This window comes from Neurospora tetraspora, assembly GCF_033439725.1.
Source record: "Neurospora tetraspora strain CBS 560.94 chromosome Unknown B0H65scaffold_4, whole genome shotgun sequence".
Classification (NCBI taxonomy): domain Eukaryota; kingdom Fungi; phylum Ascomycota; class Sordariomycetes; order Sordariales; family Sordariaceae; genus Neurospora; species Neurospora tetraspora.
In genome coordinates this window covers 2,001,782-2,021,880 of record NW_026944386.1, presented here as the reverse complement: position 1 = coordinate 2,021,880, position 20,099 = coordinate 2,001,782, and the positions used below count along the sequence as shown (strand labels likewise).

General features: G+C 39.9%; 2 protein-coding genes across 2 annotated transcripts; both read left to right on the top strand.

Annotated features, from left to right (window-relative positions):
• Positions 1–10,091: 10,091 nt before the first annotated feature.
• Positions 10,092–12,788, top strand: B0H65DRAFT_573656 (ERCC4 domain-containing protein; the record flags this gene model as incomplete). The annotated part of the gene is made up of 2 exons (XM_062830555.1): positions 10,092–12,034; positions 12,127–12,788. Exons 1-2 carry the CDS (start codon positions 10,393–10,395, stop codon positions 12,786–12,788), a joined length of 2,304 nt encoding a protein of 767 aa, XP_062681620.1. The 5' UTR covers positions 10,092–10,392.
• Positions 12,789–13,869: 1,081 nt separating this feature from the next.
• Positions 13,870–15,007, top strand: B0H65DRAFT_426212 (uncharacterized protein; the record flags this gene model as incomplete). Its single annotated transcript, XM_062824619.1, has 3 exons — positions 13,870–14,172; positions 14,228–14,593; positions 14,630–15,007. Coding segments are annotated over 3 exons (1,047 nt in total), but the record flags the coding sequence as incomplete, so codon positions are not given.
• Positions 15,008–20,099: the final 5,092 nt, after the last annotated feature.

Sequence of the window (20,099 nt, the reverse complement as noted above, 5' to 3'; positions counted from 1 at the left end):
AGCGAATGACGGTTGGCAAAACCGAACGGGACGGATGATGGAACTTGGTTTCGGGTTGCTCGGCTTGTTGTTGGGTTCAAAGTAACGACTGGTCGCCAATTGGGATTGGAGGAAGGGATAGTATGGTCGTCTCTCCTGAGTCTTGGTCTCGTGAAATATCTCCTCCGTCGGGTATCTCGTTATTACTGTATGGTTTGGCGGAGGGATGGACTGGACAAAAGGAGGGACTGCTTGCTGTGTAGCTGTGATAGAGAAGATGGAATGGCGGACTGCGGACCCCTCGCGGGGAGGCGGGTGTTATCCAGCTTTAACTTGCACAGCGGGCGTCATATGTTCCAGCTGTGGTGTTAGACGGGTGTCGGGAGTGGATGTCTTGTCGATACCGGCCTGGTTTCTTTTTTTATTTCGCCCAAGGTCGAGGAGCGGGCAAGATGCTGGCAAATGCTGGCAAAACCAAATGCTGCAAAATCAAAAAAGTGGTTCAGCATCTCTGGGCTGAAGGGTGGTTTGGGGACCTTTGCTTGTTTATTTGATTGCGCTGACCGACCGACCGGGGTGTAGACGGTGTCGCAAATTACCAACGCTAGCAGAGCGCAGCTAGCACGGGCACCACCCACTCGCGGCCACTGGCACCTCCCCCATCCACTGCCATCCCCTGACACTGGAGAGGAAGGAAGCAACAAGAATCGCTTCTGATTGGGGATCCGGCCAAGCCCTTCCGATTGCGTTCAGGTTAGTAAGGTACGCTTGGGGAACATGGCCCTGGCTACTTGCCTTGACCAGATCGGGAGCGAATGAGAAATCATTTTCCATCTCTCGCTGATTGTGCTGCACCACAGCAGACCTCTGAGAAACAGACAGACGAGTCAGAGAATTGCACCCAGCTGGGCGGTTTGCCAGGAAAGCAATCAAGGGAAACCCGAACCACAGAAAGTGGAAGCTCCAGCTGGACCCGACATCTGGGGATGCCGGGAACTTGGCAAAGTAAAGACATCCTTGCTGCCCTGATGGTCGGGTACGAACACTCCCGGTTGCCTCTCGAAAGACAAACCTCCGCCCTTTTCGCCTTTCCTTTTTCTTCTTTTTTTCTGTACTCCTGTCACAGTCGATGCAAACCGCCGGGTCCGGATCAGAGGGCGGGGATGCCGGGGAAAAAACAAACATAATGGGCGTCGCAATCGTTTGCACCTGTACAGAATCGTCAACCCGCCAACGAGATGGCGAGATGAATAAGGGGCACTCGTGCTTGCTTCTTTTTTCCTTTTCCAACAACAGAACCCTCTCTACGCCACTGTATCACGTATGTATCTGCATGCGCGGGATGTTGTGAGATACCTCTGCATAACACTGCGCATCTGTTGAAATGTTGCATCACATCAGATGAACCATGCTCTCATCCTCATGGACCCCTTTTCTTGGGGAAGCTAAAAGCCCACCTTCAACGCCCGTCACACCAAAATCCACGCAATCGACACTTACAACACGGCGTACACTATCGAGGATATTGAAAGGCTACGGACATGTCCATCTGTAATATAGCTCGATATGGGTTCTCTATGCCTTTGCGGGGTGGGAAACCCAAGAAGTGCACCCGCTATCGCCAAACTTCCCCTGAGATCGTCGCTTTGTCTTTCCCTCTTGGTCCTAACCGCCCAATCCACCAACGCACTCCCATTCTGGAAGCCTTATTCCTTGGTGTGAATTCAGGGGTGCATAAGCGCTATCAAGGACACGGCGCAAGGGGCTAGTAGGTAGTGGATGGGATGAACCTCCTGACGTTAGCGGCAGTGGGGTCTCGAGAAACTGTGGCCGAGCGGATGCGAACGAGGCGGACACCAAGGACCGGATTGCCTAAATCGACTGTGTGCTATTATTCTACCGCTTTTTTTCATTCAACTGGGTTTTATCCTTCCCTCTTATAGTCTAGTACAGCCAGGTGGGCGCCTGCAACCAGGGTAATCAACGTGGCCGTGCAAGGAGGCTCGATTGGCTTATAAGGGTAAGAAAAGTAGCCTCCCCTGCTGGCGTGGCTGCTTAGTAAAAGAGGGGGTTCTAGAGACCGCCAACCTTCTAATTCCTGTTGATTTCGTCGTTTTATCCTTTTTACATATCAACCAACAACACCAGCTATAAAAGCGACGATATTTTCAAACCCCCCCCATAAAACTATACTTCGTATTGACTTTAGGATTATCGATGTCGTTTGTACGTAAAAGTCTATACAATCTACATTACTAACTAGATCTAATTTTCCATCCTTCTTTTTCATTATAAACGTGATAAAAGACTTTAAAAATATTAAAATTTTTACTATTAACGACGAATATAATATCGTTTACTAGTAACCTTCCTCCTATAAATTTATATATATTATCAATTTATCCCTTAAAAACGGTGGCTAGTATTTTAATTAAGTTCGAAAGTAATAGAAGTCGGTTATTAAAGAATACGTTTTAAATAAAAATTATTTAGTTAAATACTTTATAAAATCGAAAGGTACAAGGGCATAGTATGGGTGAGTTAAAAGCAAAGCTAAGATTCTATTTATAATAGAAGATTTTAGATAGGGAAAAGAAAAGAGGAAGAGAATTAGGTTCCAAAGGTACAGACCCAAATAAATACCCTGGTTGTATAAGCGATAGCGGGACTCACATGCGGGTCGCCGATAGCCAATCTCTTTACTCGTATCCCTTTTACCTATAGGATAAACCCTATACGTACTAGGATTTACCCTATAATCAGTCTTGGCGTAGCCAATTGAATAGCTTGTATCCTTTAAACCGTACTATTTTTAAAGTTCTCTATATACTTTATTCTAGTACCCTTATAAATTATATTCGTATATAGTACTTAGACCTAGTTTATTAGCGCCATTATATTACCCCCCCCTATATAGAAGATTCGTCCGCGAATTTTACTAAATAATTATATAGTACTAGTATGTAAAATTGTATTTATTTCTTCCTTGTAATACGTTGTGAGCGCTTTAATCCTTCCGTTTCGAAGTATTTGTCGTCGTTGTATTATTCTGTGTTTTCGTTGAATTAATTTATTAGCCATTGGAGCGGACCCAGGGCGTCCGGGTTAGTTTTATAAAAGTCCTAAAGTACTTTCGGTACGTATTTGAAATTAGAAGTGGAATATTATTTTAAATTAAGGTCTTAACCTTTTTAATCCATTTAATAGAAGAATTTTCTATTAATTACTTTAGAAGCTATAACTTTATCAATTTCCTACTCGGGATTATTGTTTTTATTTGTATTAATTGGTCCGGGGTATTCGAACGTTTATCCTGGGAGTGGGTTGTTATTATATTTGTGTAAGTAGTTTGTATAGAAGACATTAGTATTTTTTTAATTTTCTAATAGTTTAAAGTGGTAGAAGTACCCTACTTTTTTAATAATTTTATAATAGTTTCAAGTATTAGGGAAATCGAATTTATTATTGGGTCGAGTAATTATAGATTAAAGTTTCTTAATAATAATAACTTTATTTCCTAATTTGAAATCGGGCTCCCTTTTCTTTTCATTAGTTTATAGTGCTTATTGCTCTTACGCTTTTAATATAGTTTCTTTAGCGTATTCGATATATTTTCGAATATGTTAGGTGTAATTTTACGTTTGTTCCCGGGTTAATTGTTCTATTTGTAGTATATTAGGGTCTTAAGTATGGGTATTTTAATTAAAAAGTATTTTTATTAACTATTCGAATATAATTTCGTAGGGAGATAAGCTTATGTTATTTTGGGGAAGGCTATTTTATATTACTTTTAGGGTTAGGATAGTTTCGGACTAATTATTTTAATAATAGTTAATGAATAGTGGGAGGTATTAATTAATATAAATATTTATAATTTTTATTTAGTTTGCTATTTAATTATATCCTACGGTGGCTAACTTCTATTTTATTTTTATTAATTTTGATATTTTATTTATAAATATAGATATAAATTACGGTCTTCTATTAGAGATTATTTCCTTTAGTATATTATAAATATAGTAAAGTTTTTCGTAATATATCCGAGCGGCGTTGCAAACTATATTGTTTTTTGTATAAGAGGTAATTTAAGATGATTTTAATAAGCAGTCGACTATTATTAATGCGTTATTAAAATTGTATTTATGCTTTAATATTTTTTTAAACTTTATAATAATAGACATTTACTTTTCGGTTAGTAGGGGAATTAGGTAAAGTAGGCCCGGTATTTTATCCTTAGGGACTTTATTAGCTTTATATATTATATAATTTTTAACAAAGCGGTCGATATTTTTGATTATACGTAGCTACTACTATTATATTTTAAGAATCGCTCGGGTTTTATTTCTCCTTAAGTAGGTTATAGTTAATATTGAATAAATTTCGTCGATAATACAGGTATGTAAATTATTTAATTCGGGGACGATTAGGCGATTTTGATATATTAAGAGTTTGTTAACTAGTACTATAAAATTAGGGTCTAAATTGTAAGCGCGAATATAATACTTTTTTTAAAAATTCGTCTTTGTAGTTAGCCTTTATGAGAATATTTATTAATTCGTATTCTTTTCATTTAATAGGGCTTAATTTATTTATATTTAAGGTTATAATTAGGATTGATTCCTCTAGCAGGCCGGAAGTAATTATAATGGAAGTAATAATAGAAATTTTAGTTCCGTTTTCTTTTATTAATTTAAATATTTAGAACGTGCGGTATGCGTCCTTCTTGTTTTTTTAGGTTTTAAAATCCTCGGATTTTCGGGAGAGTGTGTCCGTTATTGCGTTTTTTATACTAGGTTAATATATAATTTCGAAATAGTATTAGAATAGGAATTCTATTTACTCAGCCTATTATAAATTAAGGAGGCGTTTAATATTGAAGTATTTAAATATTTAATAATTAGTGATAATTATAAACGGTTTATTTTATTAGAGGCCGACGAATTCGGGTTGCTACGTTTAGAGAGTTTTAATAATAGCGAGTAATTCTTTATTATAAATAGGGTAATTATATTCGGTACCCTATATAATTTCTAAAAAGAAAGCTACTGGGTACTATTCTCTAATATCTTCCTACTATTTCGTTGAATTCGACGGTTACCCTTAGGTAATATACCGCTTTTTCCTCTATATAAAATAATATTAGAAATGGAAAAGAAAAAAAAAGAAAAAAAGGTATAACTTCTACTTTCTTCCTTTTTTCTTTCTTTTTTTCCTATAGCCAAGTAGGGAATATACTATTTACCCGTTTCTACTTATATTATAACATATTTACCTATAGGCAATAAATAGAAGATACGGTATTAATTTACCCTTTTATCGGGTTAAAACCTTATTCTAAACTAATAATCGTATTAATTATAAGGAAAAAGAAAGAAAAAAAAGTAAAAAAGATAGAAAGAGGGTAGTAGAAGGGGAATCCTTAGGTTTATAGTATGTAGTATTGCGTTTATCTATCCGCCTCAATTCGGATTTACCTATTTACCCGGAGGCAATAAGATTAATATAGCATTAATACCTTCTAACGGTTTTAGTCTTATACGTGAGTTATAATTCAAAGGTATAACCCAAGGAGTAGAGGAAGGAGATAGATATAAATAAAAAAGTATAAAAAAGAAACAAAAATAATAAAAGAAATAATTTAACTTACTATTTATAATTTTTCTTCGATTAGTATTTAATATACCTTTAAATATCAATTTCGGTTTCAACCGCTAAAATCCATTTACAAAAATATATAGAATCAAAATCGCTTACTATTTACTCTATTTATTTCTATTGGTCTTACCTATAATAATATTTTACTTTTAATATTGTACCTAATACTATTAAAAAATTTGAAAGAGATGGGGGTTTCGTCGAAATTAATAATAAATCACTTATAAGCCTATTAATTAAAAGAGGGGAAGTTAATTAATAATAAAAAATATAATATAAAATGGTTACTTTATAAGGGGTAGGCGGGCTATAAATTAAATAATTAATTTTATTCTCTATAAATATAATAATATTTCTACGTACGAATTTAAAAAGAATTAATAATAAAACGAAGGTCATCTTCTAATAATTTTAAAGACTACTATATAATCCGACGAAATATAATATTATAATAGTATATAAATCCCCTATACTAACCGGTCGAAAATAGAAATTCCATATAGGGTAGCCCAATAAACTTATAGAAAATAATTATAAACGTTCGCCTAAACCAACCGATATATAAATTCGCCCGCTTTATATTTATCGAAGAAGCTGGCAAACAATTTCTTTTCCAAATTTAAAAACTTAGGCCAAAAGGGGAAATTATACCTATAAATAATAAAGTTCTTCTTCGCCCACCAATATTAAATAATTAATATAGAAATCCTAAACTAATTGGATATAATTAGGTAAATAAGGCGGATATATCTATTAAATATATTATAAACCTTCTAACCTTCGAACTAATTAAAATCGACTTCAAAGATATTTACGCGGGAGTGGGGTCGTCGTAAAAGTAGAATAGTATCGTAAATAGGGGCAAGAATAAAATAATATAAAAGAAAATCGATAATTTTAATCTTAATTAAATGGAAATATTTACCCTAAATTCATTTAACAACCTTAGGGACAATATAAAATTTATAATTATATCTCTAATAAAGAAACTTAATTTTCCTACCTAGCTTCTATCGTTTAATAATACCGTTATAGAAAAGGCGGGGTACGGGGTCGGTTAATATTAATAAAAATAATATCTCTAATAAAAACGAAGAATAAAAATCGAAAGTAGAGATTTCAAATATAGGCTCTAAAATCTAAGTTGCTTAGGGAGTTAGGAGGGGAACTATATAATAAAAAGCTATAATTAAATAAATAGGATAATAATAAAATAAAGTAGTAATAAAATAAAGTATTAATAATATAGGGTAATAATATAAATTGAAATTTGAAATAAAAACTCACTTCGAGGTCGGTTGACTTTTTGATATTAATAAACCCGCGATAGAAAACTTAATAGCGGTAAGCTTAAACACATCACTCTATTTAATACTTACTTCTTTAATAAAAAACTGTATCGCGATCGATAATATAGTATTGTTTAATTAATCTATTAATTCTAATAATTTTAAAGCACGAATTAAAATCGAAAAAGGTTATTGTTTGAGGAAGGAGGAGGGGAGGGGAGAAAGGTAGGGAGGTTGGGCGAAATTCTGTAAAATTACTAGTACGGGGCATACAGCTAGTAAGGAAGTTTGTAAGTAGCTAGCAGGGTTAAAAAGTAGGTTTAAGTAGGACTGGCAGCCCAGCTATATTATAGTGGGTTTAGCGGGGCAGGGGGGATAAAACCTAATTGAATAAAAAAAGCGGTAATCCGACTGTATCTACAAGTTAACGACGAAGTTAGGGTTAGTTAGGTTGTGTTCGTTCCCGCCGTACCACGATAGAGGAGGCCTTGCATTACCGTATATAACCCGCAGCTGCACTCCCTATACGGTAATGCAATAGTAATACAAGCCAAAGATCTCCTTACTGCTCTGTGTTCGTTGGTACTGGGCTGTAAGAATTGGAGCGCTGTAATTATAGGGGATTTGGGGGGTATGGTGCGCTAAAGAGGCCCGTTCTCACAGCCTTATACATAGGGTCTAGGACTGTTAAAAATGTTAAAAATCCGGCCATTTCAGTAAGGAATCTGGGCCTCTGATTGGTCAGATGCATGCCTTGCATGGATTTGGGGTAATGCAGCGACTTGCATATTTTTACTGAAATCCAGCCGAACACAAAAAGTGCAGCTGTAAGACTTAACCTTACAGCCACCAAAACTGGGTTTCCCTACCGTGGTACAGCCGGGAACGAACACAACCTTAGGTTAGGGTTAGCAGTTAGGGTCAGTTAAGGTTAGCTCCGGGGGTGCAGGGGGCCGGTGAGAGCCTCCGCGATGAGCATGTGAAATGGCGTCTCAAAAGATATCGTTTTGCGTTGTTATTGTCGTGGTTTGAGATGATGACTGTGGTGGTGATTGCGAGCGCGCAAAGACAGGTACCACGGATGCCAAGGAACTTAAGCTTGGCAGTAGGTCCGGTGATAAGACCGCGCTAAAGCCGATGGATTTATGTGGTGCAGGACAGTCGTTTAAATATGGGACTCGGCAAAAACCGCCCAAAGCAAGGGGTCTGTCTGGATCTGCAGGCACACTGCACGGAAACAGGCACGCTTTTCAGGAACACACATGCAATTCGCTGCTCGCAAGACATGCCCTCAAGGCGCCGAACCAAGGCGGGCCCCTCTGCCCAATCAACAGCCGATATCCGACATTCACCATTGCTCGTTAGAAGGGGTTCTCCAGATAATCGAGATGTTCGGCCAGTTCGAGATTACAAGCATTCCGTTATTTTACCAAGTGGGAAATCGAAAGCGCTCAAAATTCCGTCCTTGCGTTGATCAAGGTCAACGGCGACTACCGCTAAATCTCACTCATGTCGGATTTATCCCCACGCTATACAGGCCAATTACATCGTTTCCTGCTGTGTCTGGATGCTTCCGTTGAGTGCCGGCCTGCAAGTCCTTGTCGAGGTGTAATTGGCCGTAAAGCGTGGGGATAAATCCGACGTGAGTGAGATTTTGCGGTAGACCCAATCTTCAACACCCTCTCCTCCCTTTCTGGATGCTCAGATTTCAGAGGGCCAACGACGCGCATCAGCTTGATCGTGCACAACACCACAACGATACGATCTGATGCCAGAATGCGGGGCGCGCTTGCTATCTATCGTTTTATGGGGCTCCTTGATTGTCTTTCGCTCGTCATCGGAATGAGCGGTCTGTGCCGAATCAGATATCAACGGGCGGAAAAAGTGCAATCCACCCACCGGCACCGCGGGAATCATGAAGAAGAATGAAAGAGGTCCTAGGTCCCGCCGGGCTTCGGAGAAACTAGCCTGGCAGGCTCCGGATACCTTACCCCTTCTAGACGTAGCCAACAGCCTCGCGAAGATCGATGGGCTGATGTTCATGTTACCGATGCTGCGTTGCCATTGTCGGTCATTTCAAGCTTCAAGAAAGAGGTCGAAATATTGGCAAGAGGTCTCGGCCTTCACCATCTTAGAACTTACACACATATAGTGCACAGAGAGATGGTCATGGCGTGTGCATCTTCCACCCCAGTTTGCCTTCCCGCGCCCTACACGGCAACAGTCTCCCAAACGAGCGCATGCTCCGAATTCGTTTGCTAAAAGCACTGACACCTCGGTGACATTTGGATGGGAATCTGTGACCGTGCACCTGCGTTAGCTTCCCCGTTGAATTTTAAGCCCCTGTCAGCCAGTTCGGGCCCGTTTCGGTTAATGTCTTTCGCTTCGCCGTGGGAAAGAGAAGGAGAAAATGAAGACGAATAAGGAAAAGAGGAAAGAGATCGCGGCGCGCCCGGGCAGCCCCGTCTTTGGCATGTTGCCGGGGTGAGACGGGGTTCAATAACGAGCTGACAAACAGACAGACTGCTGAACGACCGACAGAACGACATCCACGTGCAAGCGGACTCCCCAATGCCAAGACCTTCTTTGAATTGGGAGATGCAGGGATTCGAAGATGATGGACGATCATCTCATCTAATCTCGTTGTGTATGCGAGAAGGAACAGTGATGGGAGCAGAGTTTTATCCTTCATAAAACGGGCGAGTGTTGAAGGCTGCCAGCAGCACTGTGATGCTGACCCGTTTCGATACGGTGTGTCCGAAGTCTTGAGACATAAGGCGAAAAACACGGGAGAGTCTCAGAAGGAAGAGAAATGACCTTCCTCACCTTCTTCCATTCCATTGATCACGTTTTTCGCTTCGTCTTTGGTGGTCCACCATGGCCGGCTATGACAGCATTTTCTGGACATTTGAATCCGGGGCCCGGGCCAAGAGGTCGTCGATCAGTCGGTCGTCGGTCATTGCGATTGATGGTGCGAACGGGGTCGGCCTGGCCGGATCGGCAAACAAACCAACAACAGCAAACAGAGCGAAAAGTGGAGAAACCGAGGAGCAGCGATTCGATGGAAACAACGGGAACGGCAGAGTGGGGAGCGGGGTCCAATTAAGCTCAGATCACGTGAAACCCGCGTCAAGTTCGTGCTCCAAGCGTCTTCCCGTCGCGTCATGTCGTCACACCATGTCACCGCACCGCATCGCACTGCACCGCATCCCGTCACGCTGTCGCAACGTCGTCGCCCGTCGCCCGTCGCGCACCGGGCTAATAGTCGCGAGAAAAACACAGGCCAAAACAGACATTCTGCGACATTGCAAACAGAGAATTCGCCGAAAAGCCGCCCGCCCCAAAACAAACGGCCAACGCGCATTTTGAACTTAAATTGTCCGCGTCTTTGTCTCCACCAGCGACTCGGGTTATGGAGAGACACAAACAACATTCAACGAGTTTCCACGCGCCATTGAATCCCTGAGTCATGCCCTCGGAGGTCATTTGGGTCCTCTCCAGCCCAGAGGTAGGACCTCGCTCAACATCAGCCGCCGTCAACACCAAGTCGTCGCGCCTTCCGCCCAGCGCACAGAAGCACATCCCCGATGATGATCTAGACCACGACACTTGTAACCTCACAGCCGAAGATGTTCCACCAATATCTGCGTCAAAAACCCTCGCCAGAAAAGAATCAGGTCTCGGCACCTTTGATCTCACGGGAGACAGTCAAGAACTGAAGTCCATCAAGGGCTCTGCTCGGAGTATAACGCAGAAGGAAACTTCGACACTCGACATTGACATATCATGGCTGTCTTCGGATGGCTTTCTCGATATTGACAATATCGCCAGATCGACATCCGGAGGTGACCGAACAAGCGAGCCAGTTAGGAAGCGACAGCGCTTATCTCCTCCAGTCTCTAAGTCCAACAGCCCAAAACCTCGGTTGGCGCAGACACATGTACCAGCCACAACCAAAATCCCCGCTCGACCAGGGCCGTCAAGGAGTAGTAGCAGTAGGGTGATGGAGGATGTTGAGTTCTCCAGCTCTCCTCATATTTCTAGCCCGAAGATATCCAAAGCGCCCAAACCGACCTATCGTGACGATGGCGACAGCTCCGATCCTTTTGCGAGTCCACCCCCAAGGCCCACCCGAGAACAAAAAGGCAAGGGACCTGCTTCTGTAAAAGTCACACCAGATGTCACCATCCTAGACGATTCCGACGATGATGATCCGTCCGCAGCCACCCCACCAAGAACGAACAGGAAACCATCGGAGGACGATTCCGACAATGATCCATTTGCAGACAGTCCGCCAAAGATTAATCCGAAACCACGGGAAACGTCAAGGGCGGCAACTACAGCAGCAGCATGGGACCCAATATCAAGCTCGGCCCCCCTTCCAGCGAAACCTAGTCCTCGCCGCCCACTAGGAAGAAGTCAATCAGTGGTTATTCCCCTCGATGACTCGGATGAGGACGTAGTCGCTGACCCCTTATCCGACGACGAAGATGACTTCCCAGACATATCCGACCTCCGCTTCCCAGCTAATCGCACAACGAGTGATCTGTCGGGACCAACGAAACGGCCATTCACCAAGTCCGCATCCACAACAACTGGCGCGACAAGAACGAAGTCCACAGGAGGTGCAAAGAAAACGGCCGAAGAACGAGCCAGAGAAAGAGAAGATAAAGCCCTCGAAAAGAAAGCAGTAGCGGAAAGGAAAAAGCAAGAAAAAGAGCGCGAGAAACGACAGAAGGCCGAAGAGAAACAGCGCGCCGCCGCCCATGCAGAAGCGAACAAGCTAAAGATCAGAAAGGAAACCGCCACGCCCGAGATGATCGTGGATCTTCCGTCTAGCCTCAACCAGGCGGCCAGGATCAAAGCCGAGGAGTTCCTAAAGAAGATCGATGTCAAGGAGATCAACACCTGGACCTCTCCAGTCGACAATGTCGTACGCTGGCGCCGCGTGGTCAAAGCCCGCTACAACGAAGAACGCCACCACTATGACCCCATTCCCGAGACCATCGGAACCGAGAAATTCAGCCTCGTCATCCTCCCCGCCGCCGAATTCGCTAAGCTCGCAATGGGCGCCGAGGGCCACAATCTCGAAGCGCACGTGCTCAAGATGCGTAGGTTACCCAGGACTTTTTGCAAGCGTTTGCTGATGCTTTTTTTTTTTTTTTTTTTTTGAAACTTTTACTAAAAAGAACACCTTACGTAGAACGCCACTTTCCCGGCCACCAAACCATCTACCTCATCGAAGGCCTGAAAGCGCTCCTCTCAAAGAACCGCAACAAGCGCAACAACGACTTTGCCTCCGCCGTCCGCTCCCGTCTGGCCGAGGACGAATCCGCGACAGCTTCCTCGTCCCGCCGCACTACCTCCAAAAAGAACGATCCCCCCGTAGCCATCAACGAATCCCAAATCGACACCGCCCTCCTCCAACTCCAACTCCTCTACTCCATGCAAATCCGCGAAACCACCTGTCCCCAAGAGACCGCCCACCAGCTACAGCTCTTCACCCAACAACTCGCCATCGCGCCCTATAAACGGCGCCACGAAGACTACTTGATGAAATCGGCGGGCTTCTGCATGGATAGCGGACAGGTGCGGACGGCTATTGGACCCGAGGAAGCGTACGTGCGCATGCTGCAGGAGGTGTCGAGGATCACGGCTCCCATAGCCATGGGGATCGCGAATGAGTACCCTAGTGTTGGGCGGCTGGTGAAGGCGTTGGAGGAAGGGGGGCCGGGGACGTTGGAGGATGTTAGGAGGGTGATTAATAAGGAAGGGGAGGTTGGGGAGAAGAGGGTGGGGAAGGCGGTTAGTAAGAGGCTTTGGAAGATCTTTACGGGGAGGGATGAGATGAGTACGGAGGTTTAGGGGAGGGGGGGGGGGAGTTGGACTTGGGGGTAGGTATGGCGATGGGAACGGGTGTTACGTACCTGCTTGAAAGGCGGGATCTCTTGGCTGGGAAGAGGAGAAAGGGGAACATGTACGAACGTATATATATATATGTCTGGGGGTCAACTGTAGATCATAGGCGTATAAAGATGCACGTATATACTGAATACTTGAACCCGTTGCAAGTAAAAATGAATGTTGACACCAACCCGCAGAATCCAGCTGATTGGCAAAAGATGATAAGTGAGGAAAACCACGAAAAAAAGAACATACAACACCAGGGATTCGCTGGTCGTCACCGACCCAACTACTAGTCTGGCCCTCACTGGCTTATCTATGGGAGAGCGGACGGGATCCCGAGTTTTCCAGTGGGTATGGTCGTATGTGCTTATTCCCCTCAAAGCCAATGCTTATCAACATATCCTGGTTTCTTGTCAGGTGTCGTAGCCGCAAGCAGGAGGAGGAGTGGGACTTTAGAGCCCGGAAGAAAGGGGTTATGCGTGTGTATATGAGGCTTTCTCACAACATTTTGATAGGGTTGGTTGCTATGCATATTTCCAGGCCGAAAGGTGCCCTGTGCAATTGTCGAAAGAGAGCTGTTTGTCAAAATTAGGGGGCGTAGAGAAAGACTGTACCTACCTCTACTTATAAGAAGGACGGGCCTAACGAGCATGCGAGCGGCGGGACTGACAACCAACTGTGCGACGGTCGTGCCTGTTGCACGACGCAAGAGGTCCTGCATCAGGGTGCTTCTTGCTGTTCTTGTCTTGGTTGCAAGGTGGGGAGAGGGGTTGCTTGAGCTATTATCGAACGCTTCCGGGCCTCATGCGTGATGACGCCGTGACTATGATCTGATCTAATCGTGGCAGTTACAGGTAGCCTTGGGTCATAACTTCCAAATATAAAAAGCTGTCGAAAAACTTGCTAACTCACATCTTCCATCCTTCTTCATCTTTCATCCTTCTTCATCTTCTACCTTCAATGCACACTTTCATCAGATCGGTTCCGCCTATTCTGTTAGAAAGAGCCATCAATCATTCTCGTACCAGAATAGGAAACAATAGCCGATATCAACGCCCCGAGCCCACGTTGCGGTTATCCCCAAAGGAAACGGGCACGCATCGACAGCTACCTTGAGGAGTCATCCTCAGCTGAAGAAGATTCAACCGAGACCGCCGAGGTGGTCCCGGAGGCTGCTGCCACGACCAAGAAGAAAGTTCCCGAGCAAGGCAGCGAGAGGCATATGCCTTGCGGCCCATGTGTCACCAGGGCTTTCACTACACCCGGCCAGACATGCTACAACCAAGGTGGACTTGGCGTTGCGTGCTGGCAATGCGCAAAGGGTAATAAGACATGCGTTCCTGTAAGTTAAAGAACTTGAACCCCAGCTGTCTAGCTACCTCTATTAACTCGCATAGGTTCCCTTGCATATCCAATCTAAACTTAAAGCTTGGTGGGACAAGAACCGTACCGAGAAGGAGGACGCTAGCCGTACCAACGAGTTTATGGAAGAACTTCACAACATCATCAGGGAGATTAGAGCCCACAAAAAAGGGAATGCTCAACCCCCTCTCCCCGCCGCCCCTGGCTCATCCTCTGCGGGCCAGCTGCTGTTCAGCACCCTCCCCCGCAATAGCCCGAACACCGAGACCGCCGAGGAGAAGGAGCATAGCATTCGTAAAGTCGAGGCTTTAGAGGCCATCGCCAACTCGGCCACCAAGTCTGCTGAGGCCTTGGACCTCCTCGTCAAAAACACCGACCAAATGAAGGATAGTTTGAAATATGTAGGATGAGGCGACACCGAAGAGGGAGACGAAGAGTCAGGCTCAGCTGATAGCGAAGAGGAAAAAGACTCTTCCCCTTCTCCCTCTCCATCCGCCGATGAGGAATCGCCTTCGACCGTCAAAGGCCACTACCTTTCTCTCCTCTCCGAGCGCCACGATCTAACCGATAAACCCCTGATCTCCATTAGCGATCGAGACGCCCTCCTCGCTCTCGCCGCCGCCCGCGACGACACGATCGGCGGTCTGCTCCAACGAAAGTACATCGTAGCAAAGGCCCGCCACGGCATGGAGCGTAGCAGACACATCCTCAACATACGCGCTGAACAAAGGAATAAGGAGCTAGACATTGCCTTGCAACAACAAGAGTCAGCATTGGCTAGGATGCGAGCTAGGTATGGCCAGAGGGGTTTTTGAGATTCTGCGGTAGATTGGAACGAGGGCTTCAGTAATGAAGCCTCTTGCCCTTCACCTCTAGCCTTTTGAACGTAACGAAGGGCCTGATCAGAATCAAGCAACCTGTATTTGTATTCGACTGTCCATGTTCGGTTCATTCTTTCGGCCACTCGGCCACCCTCACCACTCCACATTTCTTTTCCATCTATCAAGGGGCGTGAACATGAACTCAAACTTACAAGTTCAGGAATTAGTAGGCCCAAAAGCATCCACCCACACTTGCGCATGTACAGTCAATAATGCACACAACGCAAATCAAATCAAATCTGGGATCTGATTTGATTTATTTGCAAGATTTTGAGGTCGGATTTACTTTATTTACAATGATATTTGATTTGCTTTATTTAGATTTGACCCGGAATATCGTTTTTCTAGTATATATTATTCTTCCAATACCCATATCCAATTATACAATACTACCTCCAATATCCAAAAACGCCAAATCTACTACCAATTCTTACATAAAGTAATACACTCAATAGTAGAATTCAATAAATGATATCTACGTTAACCGACTACTAATTTAGTTTTACTAAATACCCTCTCCGCCTCTAAAGATATCGTAGGTATAGTTAGTATATTGAGGGCTATAAGGGATAGTTTGGGGAATTTATTTTGTTACTTTAATTCTAACTACTATAATACTAGGTCGATAGTATATTCTAGTAATAAATCTTTCTCTATAATACGTATAGAAAGGTACGAATTTACCTTACCGACGTAGTGATTAGCTTTATTACTAGAGTGTGAGAGGACAAGTCTAACCCAGTCGGGCAACCGACTTGGGGGAAGATTTATCACTCACGGGTAGACTTATAGGCAAGTCAGACTCTGCTGAGTAAGTCAGACTTAGCCGGTAAGTCCAAGTCTTCGACCTTAACTTGAGGTAAGCTCAAATCAAGTAAATTTAGACCTATAAATTAGATTCGGAGAGTTTCGCTCCTATATAGTTAGTTTTCTTCCTTTATTATTATAATTATAATTATCTTTTACATTTACCAATTAGATTTAGGTAACTTTTCTATATTTTATATATAGTATATTAATAATAGTTTTAAACTTATTATTAATTTTATTCTTTATTTAAATTAACGGACCGCCGACCCGTTTTTAACAGCCCGGCCCCGTATTTACTTTACTTAATTATTACCTTCGTATTATTAATTAACCTTACTTTTAATATATTAAATTTAATTAATTACGCTATCTAGAGGGACCTCCGCTATATATTCGACTTTATCAATACGAATCCGAATATTAAGTAGTATTAAATTACGTCGGATTAAAATCAATAGCGTTTTAAATTTTTAATTAAATCCCTCCCTCTTATTTTTAATAAATAATTAGAAATATTAATAAATATTCGTATAATTAAGTGGTTTAAAAATACCCCCCTTCCTATTTACTTTTTTAATTAGCTTCTAAATAAGTATATCTTTAGAAAGATTTTTAAATTATTTATTAAATATATTTTTCAAGTACCGCGTTAATTTAGTCAAAAATCTTTTTTTGTTCGACGAGGCTTTCGATTAAAATAGAAAATTAAAACGATTTATTTAGTAACAACGAAGATAAAAGTAAATTTATTTTAAATTAACCTAAATTTAAATATTCTGGCTATAAGTCCGGCGGATGAAAATAAGTCGATAATAATGAATTAAGCGAATAAAAGTCCGATTTCTACTCCAGCCAAACCCTTCCCGATTCGCCTAGCTTTAAATCTATTAAGTAAGGATATTAAATCCAATATATATAAAATAATCTTAATAATAAATTATATGATACCAATATAAATAACCCTATTTCTTTATTACCCGAACCGATTAGTATAGATTTCGAAGCTAATATTTCCGACTATTTGCCGATAGGTAATAAGGTTATTTCTTAAACCGGATTTTCCGAATATAAATTCGATAAGGCTATTCCGTATTCGGATTTAAAGATTTATAAGGCTGATTCTAATTCTTTAATTAAAACCTTTTAAAAGGAAGAGAGGTGCGAATAATAATTCAATAGTACCACCGCTAGACCCTTAACATTTAAAGCCCGACTTAAATTGGAAAGGCAGGGATAATTATTTTTTATTGATATTAAAATTTAGAATATTAAAGCCCAACCCGAATGAAAGAGGTATAATTTTGTTATTATTACTATTAAATTTAAATTTAAAGCCTTATTTAAATAGGAGAAATATAATTATAATTATACTGCCGCTAAATTCAATTTTAAAGCCGGCATTCGCAAGTCGGAGGATATTTTAAATCCGCTATTGCCCAGTCCTTTAGAATCGCGTACCTAATATTAATAATAGAATCTTAAAAATTCTACCTAATTATTCCTTTAATTATTTATTAAAATATTATTTGTACTAAAATTGTTTTTAACCGAATTAAAGCCGATTTTTATTCTTTTCTAAATATTTTCGGATAAAGAATAGGAAAGGTAGGAGTTTAATTTAAACATAACGTTATAGATTCGAATTAATAGTATAAGTATATTAAATATGCCTCCCCTTAATAAATTTAATTTATACGAAGGAGACGACGTATTTATAACTTGATTACCCAAGGAAATATAGAGTATCGGCGATAATTTATAATCGTTTTATGGAAATTATATTAGTTTTAAAATTTAATTTATTAATTTATAATTATTAATGTAGTTCGACTCTTTTAAAGTCGAATTTCCTTAAATTTAGACCGAAATCTTCAAAATAGAGTAACTTTTAAACTCTCCTAGGCTTTGGCGAAAGGGGAATATTATAAATCCGACTTCGTTAGAAGAAAGAAATATTCCAAATTAAAATTTTTAGGATTTTAGCTAGAATTTATAGAAATTATATAGGGAAGGAAACTTTACAGATAAAAGTATTTAGGGTATAAGTTTTTCGAATTAAATTAATTATAGCGATATTTTAATATTAATAGCCGAATTCTTATATTATTAATTACCGACGGTAAAATCCGCTTTGAATTCTAGTAATAAAAGTATAAGTTAGCGATATTAGGTATTAGATTCACTAATTAATAGTAGACCCCAAAATTATAAATATGCTTTCTTTCTAACTTTTCAAAATACGGAGATCCAATTTTCCTAATTTTCTAATTTCGTAAATAGGGTAAAAACATTTAATTTAACCCTATTTATAAAAATTATTAAAGTAGGAACAATTCCGATAAAGCGTTAAATTAAATTCGTTAGCTTTCTACCTAAGTTTTAATTAAATATTAAATTATTATTTAAGTAGAAACTAATTCTTAAATTTTATAAAATTCCCTAGTCTCTCCCCAATTTAATTTTAAATTAAGGATAGCCGCCTCCCAAACCGCCGATTATTCCTATACCAACGATACTAGAGCTTTAAATTCCCGAAGTTATAGTAAATATATTAAGTTTACCTCTTTTTAACGAGAAAGTCGAAGAAGAAATCGAAATAATAAAAATAATTCTAATCTTAATATAAATACTATTTATAATACTAAACCTAATTGTAAACCTTTTAATAAAGGCCTTTAAAACTTTACTATACTTTATAAAAATACTTACTAATAAGCCTATTATAATTATAATTAACGAATAAGGAGAATAATTAAATCTACCTCCTCTAATAAACTTATTAGTACTTTTACCGGGCGATTTATTTAGAGGAGATAACGTATAAGCAATTTTAAAAGTTTTCTAAGCTAAAATTAAAATTACTTAAAACGGTAATAAAAATACGTTTAATAAATTCGTTATAGATTTAATAATTAATTTCTATAATATTTCTAACTTAGACGGCCCTAATAATAGTTTGCGCGGTTAAAAAGCTAGGAATGTCGGCTACTTTTACCTAAACGCTCCGGAATTTAAATACTAAAGAAAAGATTATTATTAATTTAAAAGAAATATTTATTTTAAATCAATCCCTTTATTCTTTAAATTTATACAATATAACGTTATTATAGTTATAAAAGAAAAAATACTTTAAATTAAACCTCTACGAACTCTTTTATAATATAGTAAAGATTTAGTAAATTATTTAACTTACCCTAATCTAGTACGCCAATATTAAATTAGATTTAGATACGTAGGAAAAGTTTATTTAAAATAGATTCTATCCTAGAAAATCCCAAATTTTCACTAAATTAAACTTAATTTATTATTTATACAAAGATTATTACAAAGGAAATAATCTTTAAAATATAGCCTTTTAAATTATCTATTACATTCGTAAACTTAGCGAAAAAGACTCGTATATTATTAATACCCGTATTTAACATACCCTCTACTTAAGTTTTCGCTAATTTATTTTTAAACTAATTATAAATTTAATTATCAACGAATTCTTTAAGTACGTGGAATAAAAAACGCTTACCTACTATAATTATATTATTAACGAATTCGGAAGCTATAATTAAAAATAGACTGTTAAATATTTAAAAATAGAATTTAATAGTAGAACTCTCTCCACTCCTAAGCTATATTCCGCTTTTAATACTTTACTAGTCCCTCCCAGGTTAAAAATAATTAAGGGGGCACTTACTACCTCCGAAACGCCTCCTACTTCGTCCGCTTCTAAATTAACTCTCTAGGGAAAAAAGCCCAACTACCTACTTCGTAAAAATATTTCGTTTACCCTAAATTCCCGTCGTTTTAACTACGAAAAAAAAATATACTTTAGCAATAAATAGGCTATAAAAAGTAAAGGCTATAGCTACCGCTCATCTTCTAAACTATTTACTAGAAGAATAATACCTTTTAAACGCTATTATAGAAAGTAAATAAAATAGAACCCTAATAAACGTAATAATTTTTATACTACCGCGGATAAAAAGGAGATAGTTACCTATAATAATTAATTAAATAATAATAGAATTAGACTTCGTACGGAAAGATACGAAGAGGTCGATTATTATTCTAGTGAGGAAAAGAAGCAAATTTATTTAATTACTAACACTACCAGCAATACTATATATATAAAGAATATTAAAAAGAATACTATTAAATCTATTTATTACGTATTCTCCGGCAATTGGAACCGATTTAAATATTAGAAATATAAAGTAATATT